Source organism: Chrysochloris asiatica, unplaced genomic scaffold, assembly GCF_000296735.1.
Source record: "Chrysochloris asiatica unplaced genomic scaffold, ChrAsi1.0 scaffold00188, whole genome shotgun sequence".
In the NCBI taxonomy this organism is placed as follows: Eukaryota; Metazoa; Chordata; class Mammalia; order Afrosoricida; family Chrysochloridae; genus Chrysochloris; species Chrysochloris asiatica.
This window is the reverse complement of record NW_006408706.1, coordinates 3,309,788-3,323,243: the sequence shown is the minus strand read 5'-3', so window position 1 is coordinate 3,323,243 and position 13,456 is coordinate 3,309,788. Positions and strand designations below refer to the sequence as shown.

Genomic DNA, 13,456 nt, shown 5'->3' with positions numbered 1-13,456 from the left:
TTTTTTTTTTCCAGATTTAGTTTAGTTTGTTTTTTAGCTTTTTATTGTGAATTGAGTGAATAATTATGGAGCAGATCATTAGTTTTACATTCAACAAATCATATTATTGTTGTTAAGTTCTGTTGAGTCAGCTTCAACTCACTGCAACTCTGTATAGGGTTTCCAGGGAGTGACTGGTAGGTTTGAATCCTCAACTTTACGATTAGCAGTCCAATGCTCATCCTACAGTGCCACTCCAGGACTCCAACAAATCATATACTTTGCTTTATTTCAAGGATTACAAAGCCTTCTAGGTACCATAAGTTAACAGTATTTACCTCTTTTCACTTTAACTCTTGCATTGCTCTGAGTCTCCCTCGACCTTCATCTTTCCTCTGTTAACCTCTCTCTTTTATATTGCTTGCCTCATCACTCATGTTAGCAGGTGTCTACCCTCTAGCCTGTGAATAATTTTTCCTCCACCTACCCCTCCTCTGGTCCCAGAACCATAATAGAACATTTCTTTTATCAAGAAACCAGGTTTAGATTTAACTCCTAAGTAAATAAAAACAGTTAACCAAATGAGCTTAGCATACGCAGTAACTGTGCAGAATGATACAATGACCTTCATATCTGGAAAAAAAAAAAAGATGTAATTTTATTTTTTCTTAATAGAAGAAGAAGCTAGTATTGATATTTCTGTATTTCGACATTATTTTCGTACTCAGAGACTTGTTTTATTTTGACAAGCAGATAAAGAAGATTAAACAAGATTTTCTTCCTTACTTTCACTCTTTTCTCATATGTTAATTTTGTCTGGTCGGTTCTAATTCATCAACATGTGTTTTTCCTAGGTTTTGCTGGCACACCTGGATACCTTTCTCCAGAAGTTTTACGTAAAGACCCTTATGGAAAGCCAGTGGATATGTGGGCGTGTGGTAAGGAGTCATATTTTCAACTTCACTATGTACTTAAAAATATCTTTCTTTGTCAACTTAAAAGTTCTCAAATTTCAGCATGCACCAAAAGTGTTTGGATGGCTTGTTTGAACTGAGTGCTATGTTTCTGATTCAGTAGATCTGATGTGTGAGAGTTTGCATTTGTAATCAGTACTCGAGTGATAAGGAGCTCTGGTAATGTAGTGGTTATGAGTCACGCTGCTAATCTCATGGCCCATCAACAGTTCACAACTACAAGCTATTACACAGGAGAAAGATAAGGCTTTCTGCTCCCGAAAAGATTTACAGCCTCAGAAACCCTGTACAGGGTCACTATGGGTCAGAACCGACTCCACAGCACATCACCACCACCACCAGGTGGCAGTGCTGCTTATCATGGGCAGCAGTTTGGGAGGAGAGACAGAATATCTCTTGCTGTGGTTATAAACTATTCTACTACCTTCTCACCTGATCCGACCAGTTCATACAACAAATAGCTTGTTTGCCAGAAATGGATAGCAGGGATTAAGAATAAAGTAGTGGATTTTGGTGGAGAATGAAACTGACTGAGAGAAATGGACTTTGCCATAGTGTATAGTCAATGCACAGTAAGGATCAGCATTTATCCAAACCCTAAAAGGTGGAGATAGACCATTCTCACATTCCTACTTCTCTGTCTTCATTGCCAGCTGCTCCCTGCTACATCCTGTCTCTCTGACCTTAGGTAATCAGGACAAAATCAGAGCTCACAAATTAAAAGAAGAGAGAAAATCCTTGTTCTTAGAAGATGCATCAGAAGTATTTACGGCCATGAAATCTACAACTTGTTCTAAAGTGGTTAATCTAAAAGGAAAGAAACACACAGAGATAAAGCAAATGTCACCAAATGCCACCCCCAGGTGACCATAGGGAAAGGGTCAATGAGTTTATTGTATTTGTCTTGCAACTTTTCTGAAAATTTGATTAAAAAAAAGAAATGTAGATTTTTAAAATATTTTCACTAGGGGTGAAAAAACCCCCACTGCACTTCAGATTGCCAAACAGACACCAGCTACACAGTTGGGAAGTCACACACACCCTGACCTTCTGATAGGCTGGCCACAGATTTGGTTCTGTCTCTTCACTATGCAAGCTGTAAGCTAGGGAGTCCGCATGGTTTCCTTATTCTTCTGACCAGTTGACTCTCAGAGCCCTGTTGGGTTTGATAATTCCTTAAAACAACTCACAGAATTCATGGAGAATACTTGCATACAGTACTTATTACACTTATGACAGCCAACTTATTATAGCCAACAAAGATCCAAATGGAGGACTGTGTAGGGTGAGTTCTACAAGGATTCCCAACATGGAGTTTCCATGTCCCAAGGGATACAGTACCACCCTTCTCCTCCATAGAGCAAATGTTCATCTTAACCCGAAAACTCTTTGAGCCTTAGGGTTCTTGTCTTTTATGTGTCAGCCCTGCTTTATATGTTAAATCATGCCACCTGAGGCTAGTAGAAATCAGCCTCCCAGGTGAGTGAGTCTTTGCTGGTCTGACCTGTCCCCACTCACCAGCACAAATTCTCTTGTATGATTTGGAAGTCCAATAGCAAGGTGTTCTTATTACTCCAACAGCTATTTCGTCAGAATGAAGGACAAAATCCACCTTGTTATTAAGTGCCATTGAGTCATAGCAAACGTGTTTAGGGTTTACAAGGAGCAACTGATGGAGTTGAACCATTGACTTTGTGGTCAGCGGTCTAGTGCTTATCCTATAGTGCTAAACCAGGACTCCCTTACTTGAGGCAGAACTCTATATCCTTTTCTCCACAATTTTAATCAATTACTTTTCTGTACAGACTTACAGACACATACTGGCGTTGATTTATACCCCTAGTGAAAAGACCCTTCTGTGTGTCAACATACAGTTCAAATAGGTGTGAAGGGCCCAAATAAAGGAGGTACTATAGGATATTGTGAAACATTTTTTACTAGGGATTATCAATACAAACTAGTTCTCTAGGCCCCTAACATTGTGTTACTGCTTTTGTTGTTGTTGCTGTTAATTGCCATCAAGTTGGTTTGACTCATAGTGATCCTGTGTAGGGTTTCCAAGAAACAGCTGGTTGGTTTGAGCCACCAGCCTTGTGGTTCAAACTGACCTTGCAATCCAGCTCTTAAATAGGTATTTATCTTCCCTTTGTTGTTGTTGTTGTTAAGTGCTGTTGAGTCCGTTCTGACCCATAGCAACCCTGTATAGGGTTTCCAAGGACTGGCTGGTGAGTTTGAACCGCTGACCTTGTGGTTCAAACAACTTTGCAGTCTAGCGCATTAACCCACAGTACCACACCAGGACTCATGCCATACTTTGGCTTTATTTAGCATACTGCACACAGATTTCATTGCCTTCGATGTTTGTCAGCAAGCATAGAAAAAACTACCTTGATTCTGAAAAGAACTCTAGATTTTATTGTTTTTGTTTTACTTTGGATTTAAAAAAAAAATAATACATGCATTAGAGTAGTTCATAGAGATAGATTATCTAACACCATTTCCAATCTCATTAGCAAGAGCAACTCAGTGCTGAACTTAAACTGGATAAATCTAGGACCTTTAGAGTTACTGCCATTCCTAGGAAGTTAGCTATGAGAAGAGATTGTATTTAGAAGTCTAGGTCTAAGTCTTTGCTTTGTACCTATTAATCCTGTTTCTTTGATATCTCTCAATTGGTTTCTTTACCTGAAAATTCCAACATATTAGCCTATCTACTACTTTGCCCTCATAGAATGATTTGAGGATCTAATGTACTATGCAAAATGAAGGTGTTTTATTGTCTGTAAAGCACTTTAAAATTTTATATATATATATATATAATTCTAAAGGTCAGAATCACCACTTTTAAAGAGTAAAAGTTGTAGGTGTGCCTGAAGTTCTTGCCTACCTCAGAATATCTTCTAAGTATGAATTCTAAAATACTTTCAAGTTAGAGCATTGTCAAAAATATGTCCAAATGTACATGTCAATTGCTTATAGCTCAAACCATTTCCTTTCTTAGTAATAAGTCAGCTCTTTAGCACATATTTGTTTATGCTGATGACCTTAAAAAGCAGCAGAGTTCCTTCAGAGGCATGTGGACACCAAAGGGCTTGTGGCTGGAGGATAGAGTCAAGAGAGAGTGCAGCTGAAGTACTACATTCAGCCTTTCAACACACACAGAGAGCTAGTGTAGACTGGTCAAGGCTCAGGGAAAAGAAGACTTGGGGTAACGGGCATTACTTAGACTTTCTTTGCTTGCTTTTTCAGTTGGCCAAAGATATTATTTCTTTTCACTTTCCCTTCCAACTCTTTTCCTTTATTCCTCCTTCTTTTTCTAGTTTCCTTCTTATTTTCCCTTTTCCCTTCTTCCTTCTTACCTGTTTCATAGGTACAAGACAGTATGCAGTGGTTACAAAAGCATACTCAGCTCCTCACCTCACTATCTGTGTGGCCTGGCACAAATTATTCAGTCACTCTATAGCTCAGATTTATATCATATCATGGAGTTATTGAAATATTTGCCTCATTCAGCTAATAGCATTATTTAAAATAAAATATATTTTGGTTACTATCATTATTAGAAAAAAGTGCAGTAAATTTGGTTAATATTGCTATTGTTTCTTTATAAATCATGCTTCCAGATAACTGATAGTAAACTGAAGGAGGAAAGGAAAACTGATGACTCGGCAATATTTTTATGATTCCCCAAATGACTATTATGATGCCCTTATCTAATTACTTGAACACTAAACACCAAATAGTCTCAATCAGCCTTCTTTGTTCATTTTAAAATTCTTTTTGTTTGATTTTGTTGTTATAGTCAATGTTCTGCAAAGGATTTTAATTTGGACACAATTTACATCTCCTGAATTACATTTTTTATATCCAAAATATTTAAATTTTTTTTTAGTTTGTTTGGTGCTTGCATTAGAAATATTCTTGTTTTGCAATATGAAGACATTGTCAATGTGGGAGGATATCACTGCCTTGGAGAATAAACAAATAACAACAAAAAGATAATTTGTTCCAGAAAAGAATCCTTGCATATGCAACAAAATCACACGTATTTTATACTTATTGAAATGTCCAGACCCTATATGGCTCTCTGTATGGAGCAGATCTGAAGTAAGCACAGGAAACTTCATTTTTCAATAACCTCTGTTTGACTATTTGAGGCTCTTTATACAATATAATGGAAGTTGAGAATGTGTGACCCACACATTAGCCTTTTGGGGTTTATCTATCATCATCTAAATAGGTCATCTAAGAACATTCTACAAACATAAATCCATAAGGCTTACTCTCTTATACTTACCAAACACATATAAAAATTAAGTATGTTTAATTTTAATATTACCACTGGTATTTTTGAGTATACTTCTGGTCTTTCTGTTGGAATGCATTTCCATGATATGTTTTGTATGCCTAACCTTTTAAAAATAATAAATGTCTCAATATAATTTCATAGCTTTGATATCTGAAATAATTTATAGGGTAGAAACTCAAATGTCTCTTGACTTCAGGAAAGAAGAAGGGTAGGTGAAGAGTTGCTTCCTCTTTGTTGTCTGAGCTTTATAAGGTTCTTAAAACCATAAATAAAAATATAAATAGATAAGAGAGAACTACATGCCATGCATGTATTAGAAGACATGCATGAAAACATAAATTCATATACATATTGCATGATTTTTTAGAAATTAAACCTATTTTTTAAAAAAATTAGGATCATAGGGCATCACACAATTTCACCCCAATTTTGACACCTTTGGCAGAGCCACCTTTTGCCTTGCTCAGTTCTCTCCTGACCTTTGCTTTCTTCAGGCAATATTCTATAAAGAGCCAAATCCCTCTGTCATGTCCTGTTGAGAGCATATATCTGCTGCCAATTCCCATTTTCTTGAGAGACATTGTACATGTGTTAACCATATCCCTAGAAATGCACTTGGGGTATATCTTAGGTACTCTAATATTACATATTTGGGGGAAATGATCACTCCAGGAAACTTCATAATTTCCTCTTCTGTTTTTGTTATATTTTGGGGTCAGACCTTTGATTTGGATAATTGTTTTAACATATCCTTATCTGTCATCTCACTCAAGAAGTGCATGAAAATTATATTCAATTCACTTTTACTTTATTTATAAGGTGGGGCACCCTTGCTCCTCACCATTGCAATATCCACCAAAGGAATGCACACATTATTCAGTTGCTTTTAGATTATTCCATATCTGGAGAGAAACATTTTTCAACAATACATCAACACTGGCTCTTTCCAGTTGAAAATTTGTTTTTTGTTTTGTTTTGTCAAGGCTAGATGCTACACAGTTTTATAAGAAATGGCACTACACAGATAGCAAAATTAATTCATGACAAGCCATTTAACAGAATGGCAGCTAGTCTTCTCTAGGAATTAAGCAGATTCTTTGTCATTTTGGCTCTTGGCATCAGAGCAAAGTGAAGCACAGCACTGGTATAATGGCTAAAAGAAATCCGTGTAATGTTTTTATTAGAAATATGCAATTATCTGCACACAGGAAATCTCTAATCTTACCATTATTACCTTGCTTTTGTGATCCAGCACAGAACATGACCTGACCTGTACTCAATCTTTGAAAACAACTAGTCCATTACTAAAAAGTAAATAATAGATGCTAAAAAAGCAAGAACATAGTCCAGTATTCTGCCATTAACAACAGTAAATTGATTTGCTGGCTTTTCGTCCGCTATAACCACTTTCATAATTCCCTGATGTGATAAATAAATATTGTTTACAGATACTGCTGCATTTCTGGTTTTTAAAACAACTTACTTCTATAAGTTGCTTTAAAAACTCAGTAAATGCAAGCCTATAAATATAGCCAAAACATACTGACCATACCACATCTTATTCTTCCTATACCTGAATTTGTTTTAACTCAGAGCAGTTATGAATGATAATAAATTAGTGATAATGTACCATGACTTTTGATAAACATGCGGAATATATGGAATAAGTTTCTTCTTCTTTTTTTTTTTACATGGTTAATTTAGACCCAATAGTTGTATGATTTCTGGGTCTTGGCCTTTTCCTACTTACCTTAGGATAAGTCAGCATCAGGTACCTTGCCAGAGAGTATTTACCATTTTAAAGTCTCAAGCCTACTGCACAGTTTGGTGCTCTTACGTGTTCTGTGATTGCCTTGTACTCAGTCTCATAGGTATACCTCACAATTAGAAGCCTATCCTTAAGGAGCCCTGGTAGTGTAGTGGATGATGAGCTGGGCTGCTAACTGCAAGGTCAGTAGTTCGAATCTACCAATCACTCCGCAAATATTTTTGTCTCAGAAACCCTATACTTGATCACTATGAGTTGGAACCAACTCAGCATGCAACCACCATCATTTTCATCCTTTGGGGAAAGTGGTGCCTCCGTAGGGTAAGCACTGGATCGTGAACCAGAAGGTCAGCGGTTTGAGGTGACCAGCCGCTTAACAAGAGAAAGATGAGTTTTTTTCTGCTCTTGCTAAGATTTACAGCTTCAGAAGTCCTATACAGTGTTGCTGTGAGTTGTAACTGACTTGACAGCACTTAACAATAACAACAGCCTTCATGCTTTATGACCCATGTTCTTGTCAGTCTTCAACCATGAAGCCTTGTCCCATGTCATGGTCTAAGCTAATAATCTCTTACTCCAAACTCAAACACTGAGTCCTGCTGTGGCACTTCAGGATAATACACTGGACTGCAAGATCAGTTTGAACCACAAGGCAGGCAGTTCAAATCCACCAGCTGTTCCTTGGAAATCCTACACAGGGTCACTATGAGTTGGAGCTGACTTGATGGCACTTAACAACAAAAGCAGTAACATTAGCAATAATATATATATATAGTCCTGGTGTGGTGCTGTGGGTTAATGCGCCAGACTGCAAAGTCATTTGAACTGCAAGGTTGGCAGTTCAAGCTCACAAGTGGCTCCTCAGAAACCCTACACAGGGTTGCTATGGGTTGGAAGTGACTCTATGGCACTTAATAACAACAACAACAACAAATATTATATATATATATTTGTTATTTTTTTCAAATTGTGGACCATGGACCCCATACTTCCAATAGTACAAACTGCACTTTCTTGGAACCTACTTCAGATGCATTGACTAAGATTCTAGGATGAAGGTCAGAAGTTTTCATTTTAATCAGCTTTGCCTGTGATGCCCATCCAGGTAGAGAAGCACTGCTCTACCTAGATGGCAAACGCCTTTATAACAGTAATGCGGGGCAGATGTGTGTTCAACTATTTTGAGGATTTTAATACAATATGACAGAAGTTGAAAATGTGTGACCCACACAAGTCTCAGGAGTCCTGATGTGGTGCTGTGGGTTAATGTGCTGGAGTGCAAAGTTAGTGGTTCAAGCTCACCAGCCACTCCTTAGAAACCCTATACAGAATCACTGTGAGTTAGAAACAACTTGACAACACTTAACAACAAGAACAACACAAGTCTTAGCCTTTTGGGGTTTTTTGGTATTGACATTTATTATTGGTCTTTATAATTTATTTTCAGATTTCTTTTGAAAACCTGTTTCTGGCTTCTGTTGTGCAACTGGAAAAGCTGAAAGCATGATGCTGTTGTTCTTTTATAGCACATGTATCTGTCAAAGAGTTGGGACACATTTTGTTCTCCTGGTGACCAGTTCCACCACATGCACATGACAGGCACAGACATTTATGCCTGCCTTGTCCCCAAAGGTCTGTAATGATCAGCACTGGGCTACAAAACACAAGGTTGACAGTTCAAAGCCACCAGCTGCTCCTTGGAAACCCTATACAGGGTCACTATGAGTCGGAACTGACTCGACGGCACTTAACAACAACAACTACATGATACAGATTAGTTTCTGTCCTGTAAAAAATAACTTACTATCTTGTAGGCTTTGCTCATCTACCTCTTTATTTTGCCTCTCATTGGTCCTATTGGTCATAAAGTGTTGGTTTAGCACTTTGTCTATTTGAATTATGTGATGGGGTGTGTTTTGGTTTGTTTTTTTTTGTTTTTTTACCTAAGTCATTACAGCAAGATAAAAGTCATACATGCCACACACATTTAATTGTGCATTTCCTATTTCTCATGCATTTTACATAGATCCTCATGTTGTTGTTGTTGTAATGCCATCGAGTTGAGTCCAACTCATAGAGACCCTGGTCTGAGTTTCCAAGGAATAGCTGGTGTGCTTAAAATGCTGACCTTGCTTAAAATGCTGATCAGTGTTTTTCTACTACATTGCCACACAAGGACTCCTTAGATACTCAGTTGTTTGTTGTTGTTAAGTGGCACTGAGTTGGTTCTATCAGATGAATAGCGACCCTGTATAGGGTTTCCAAGGTGAGGCTGGTGAGCTTGAACCGTTGACCTTTCAGTTCAAACTCACCTTATAGCCCAGATCATTAACCCACAGTTCTATGTTTGTTGGTGGTGGTTATGTGCCATGGAATCAGTTCCAACTCACAGTGATCCTATATAGTGTTTCTGAGACTGTAAATCTTTACGGGACAAGAAAGCCTCATCTTTTTCCTGTGGAACAGCTGGTAGTTTCGAACTGCTGACCTTGTACCTTTTTACTTAATAATTGTTTTGGGTGCGTGTCTTCATTAGATTATTCCTTTAACTTTTTATTAACTTCTCAGAGTTTTTCAAGGTGTTTCTTCATCTTTTGTTGCCTTTATAAGGTGAACCTTCAGAATATTTTTATCACTAATGTGATTATGGGATTTAATCATTTTTCTAACTCTAGCTTTTATTAAAATCAGTTTTGAATGTTCTTAATAATGTAGACTTTTACTTAATCAGTAACCAGTGCTTCTCAAAACTCTTATTAATCAAACATGTCTCGTAAATCCCAAACACAAGTATATAATATGGTAATGAAAATGGCTTTTACTTCCATTTTTTACCCTTTTATCACTGAATTATTTAATATTTTGTTAATACCATGTGCTTTCAGTAATGGAAGGCATACTGAAATCAAGGGGAAATTACTTTTGAGGTAATATGGATACATTTATGTGACACACATATTTCCTAAGTAGATTCTGGTGATAGGATTGGTGGGGTGAGGTCTGTTTATTTAGATTTGAGCAGTTCTACATGTCCCCACCAGGCAGTAGTAGCATGTACTACAACTGGGAGAGAGCTTACCAAGAAACCTGAGAGACTGAAAATGTTGGTGGCCAATATATGTCCCACAGGTCATTAAAGCATAAAATGTTATAGGGAAATGTGTCTGTCAAACTTTTAACTTTTGATTGTAGATCATTTGAAACATGCACAAAAGTAGAGATAATATTAAAATGTATTCATAGTTAAACTTAACTCCCCGACTCATTCCCCCAATGTCAAGATTAATTTTATCTAACCAAATATCATAAATAGGATACAGAATTGCAGACATGATGCACAAGAACAACCAGCCTTAAGGGCTGTGTGCGCAATCCTAGTCTAGGTTTAAAATGCTAAATGTCTCAGTAATGAATCTGTTTTATAATTTAATAACAGCCTAACTCCAGATATTTATTAGAAAAATGCCCAGATTCAGTATAAATGTCATGACATCAATATATGCCATTTCTAGATATGCCATTGCAAAGCACCTCTCCCCACCCGAACCACAGCTGAAGGCTAAACTATTTATGTACAACCTCAATTCTCCTTGCATCCTGGGAGCACAGACACACATACTCATTATCACATTAGCAACAGCATCTGGATGCATGTATCACATCTGATAGTAGAAATGATATAAAGATAAATTTAAATGAATGCACATTACCTCTATAATGTAATGAAAGAGGGAAAACACTAATGTTGCAAAGATGAGGTATGAAAATATTGCAGTATTTTCATGTTCTTTTTTTTCAAGATCCGGTAGTGGAATAACTCAATTTTGATATAAAATGTTTTAAGAACATTGTTTAAATATTTTATTCTAATAGAGATTGACAGGATTTAATAATCAATTTGTGAACTGTTTGCCTAAAGCAGACTGTGAAAGTCTAGGGTAGTTATTCCTTGTCTAGCTGCCATTTTAACTGAAGTAGTGTGTGTTGTCTCAGTATGTCAGGACCAGTAGAGTAAAGCAGGGCTAGATCTCTCCAACAAAGAAAAGGCAAAGAAACCAAGACACCCAGAAAAATGGGGTGGGGGCAGGTCTCAGGGCATGCTGAGGCAAAATTCCACCTGTCTTACTCCTCTCTCTAGCTGCCACAGTGTAAGGGACTTTGCAATAGAAAAGGAAGCAGGAGAGATTAAAGGAGTGCCCTAGAAAATAATGAACCTGAAAAGAAATAGAAGCTTTCAAGCAGAGCCATAAAGTATTTGAAAAGAACGTAGTGAAGTGTTGATAAAGGGCGTTGGATCATAGTGTCAAAATAGTTCCAGGAGACATTTTGACTCCAGATAATTTCAGAGAAAGTTAAAAACCTATGGATAAAAGTTGTTGTTGTTTTTTCATTAAAGGAAAAATCAGTTGTTAACTAAGTAAATTTAAAATGGTTGCATATTTATGGAAAACATAAAATAGCACTATGGCTGAACATGTATTTCTCTGAATTTTAAATCAAATTTCATTTTCCTCTTCCCTTTCTTTCTCCTATTATATGCATTTGTTGTTGTTAATTGCTGTGGTGTCAGCTCTGACTCACAGTGACCCTGAATAGGGTTTCTGTGATGGTAATCTTTATGGGAGCAGAAAGCCTCGTCTTTCTCCCAAAGAGTGACTTGTGGTCTAGAACTACTGACCTTGTGGTTTGCAGTCAAGGACTTATCCTATGGAGTTACCACAGTCTGCATAATATATACTACTCTGTTATAGTACTGGTTAAGTTATTTTATTGAAGAGTTCTATTTCTGCAGATTAAGATCATCAAAGAAAAAAAATATTTTCATCTCTTTGTATGTATTTATCCACAATTCCAAGGACCCCGACTATATGCAGCATGAAGTTAGTTTCAGGGCTCCATCACTCAGCAGCTTTTCCTATCTACCAGCAAAAAGAGTAAAAGAAAATGATGTAACATGTTAAGTTTCTGAACATCAACCTACAAATTGACTAAACTCATATAGCAACTTTACAGACAAGAAGGCAGGAAAGTCATACATACCCAAGAGTTCAGGGAAGCCAAAGGATGTGTTACCCTGAGTGACAGATTAGTCCCATCTTCAGCTATAGCCCTGCCATGCCTCTTTCAAATTCATTGGTTCTTGGTCTTGAATTTGACACTTATTATCAGAGAATAGGAGGAAGAGCAGTCATCCATTGCTGAACGCTTTAGAGTGGTTCATAATGTTTCTGAAGTTTTCCAACTCCAGCTTTCCCTGTGTTCATTTATACAGTTTATATCATTGTAGATCAGTCACATTTATTGTTGTCTGTATGACTTATATGTTATCTTCCTATGCTAATTTCCTCCAGGTGTCATTCTCTATATTCTACTGGTGGGATATCCACCCTTTTGGGATGAAGATCAACACAGACTCTATCAGCAGATCAAGGCTGGAGCATATGATGTACGTAGTAATGTCAGGTGAAAGTTTGTTTTTCACTTATTGACCAAGAAGCAGACTTTTCATTGCTATTTTAACTCTAGTTTTTAATAATTTCCCTCATTAATTTACTCTGTCTTAGGAAAGTGGAAATGTTGTTGTCAGTTTATTAGGCTCCATCAAGTCAGTTCCGACTCATAACTACACTATGTACAACTGAATGAAATATCACCCAGTCCTTCACTATTATAATAATTACTATGTTTGAGCATGTTAAAGGAAGCAAAGAGCAAGAAATGCATCTTACAAATCCAATTTGTATTTCCTTTCTAGCTCACTGTCTCTTGAGACTGGAAAAGAAGCATTTAGAAAGAATTTGCTTATCAGCATTTTTAAGTCTTTGTGCAGTTCTAAACATATAGATATTAAACCACAAGTATTTCTGCTCTAGTTGAATTATATTGCCTCTCCAAAACCAAAAAATTATATACCAACAATGTGTTGCATTGATCCATGTATCATATAGAACTAAATTTTATATTCTAATCCAATGATTTATAGCTGAATTCTAACTCCATCAGGGCCTGCTCCTAGAGGTGGATTAGCATAGATTTTCATTAATTAACCAGGTAGTATCAATTGTCAGTTTGTCAAATTATGGTGGCTTGCATGTTGTTGTGATGCTGGAAGATATGTCATCAGTATTTTAAATGCCATCAGGGTCACCCTCAGTGAACCAGAATAAGCAGAGCTTATGGACTAAGATGACTCAGAAGAAGGAGAGGTGGACTGCTTCTGAATGTTTAGCCAATGATAACCTTATGAATAACAGATGAACATTGTCAAATAAAGTGCCAGAGGTGAAACCATTATTAACAGCACAAGAAGAGTATCAGATATAGTGCTAGAAGATGAGTTCCTCCAGTTGCAAGGCACTCAAAATATGACTGGGGAAAAGCTGCCTCCTCTAAGAAGAGTTGACTATGATGACACAGATGGAGTAA

General features: G+C 37.0%; 1 protein-coding gene across 12 annotated transcripts in view; it reads left to right on the top strand.

Annotated features, from left to right (window-relative positions):
- Nucleotides 1-13,456, top strand: part of LOC102820955 (calcium/calmodulin-dependent protein kinase type II subunit delta-like) — a 416,134-nt gene that overhangs the window by 323,872 nt on the left and 78,806 nt on the right. For all 12 annotated transcript variants that reach the window (XM_006872238.1, XM_006872247.1, XM_006872241.1 and 9 more), the window contains exons 8-9: nt 834-917; nt 12,382-12,476. In XM_006872238.1, the coding sequence (XP_006872300.1) occupies nt 834-917; nt 12,382-12,476 (179 nt within the window). The remainder of the gene's footprint in view (nt 1-833; nt 918-12,381; nt 12,477-13,456) is intronic.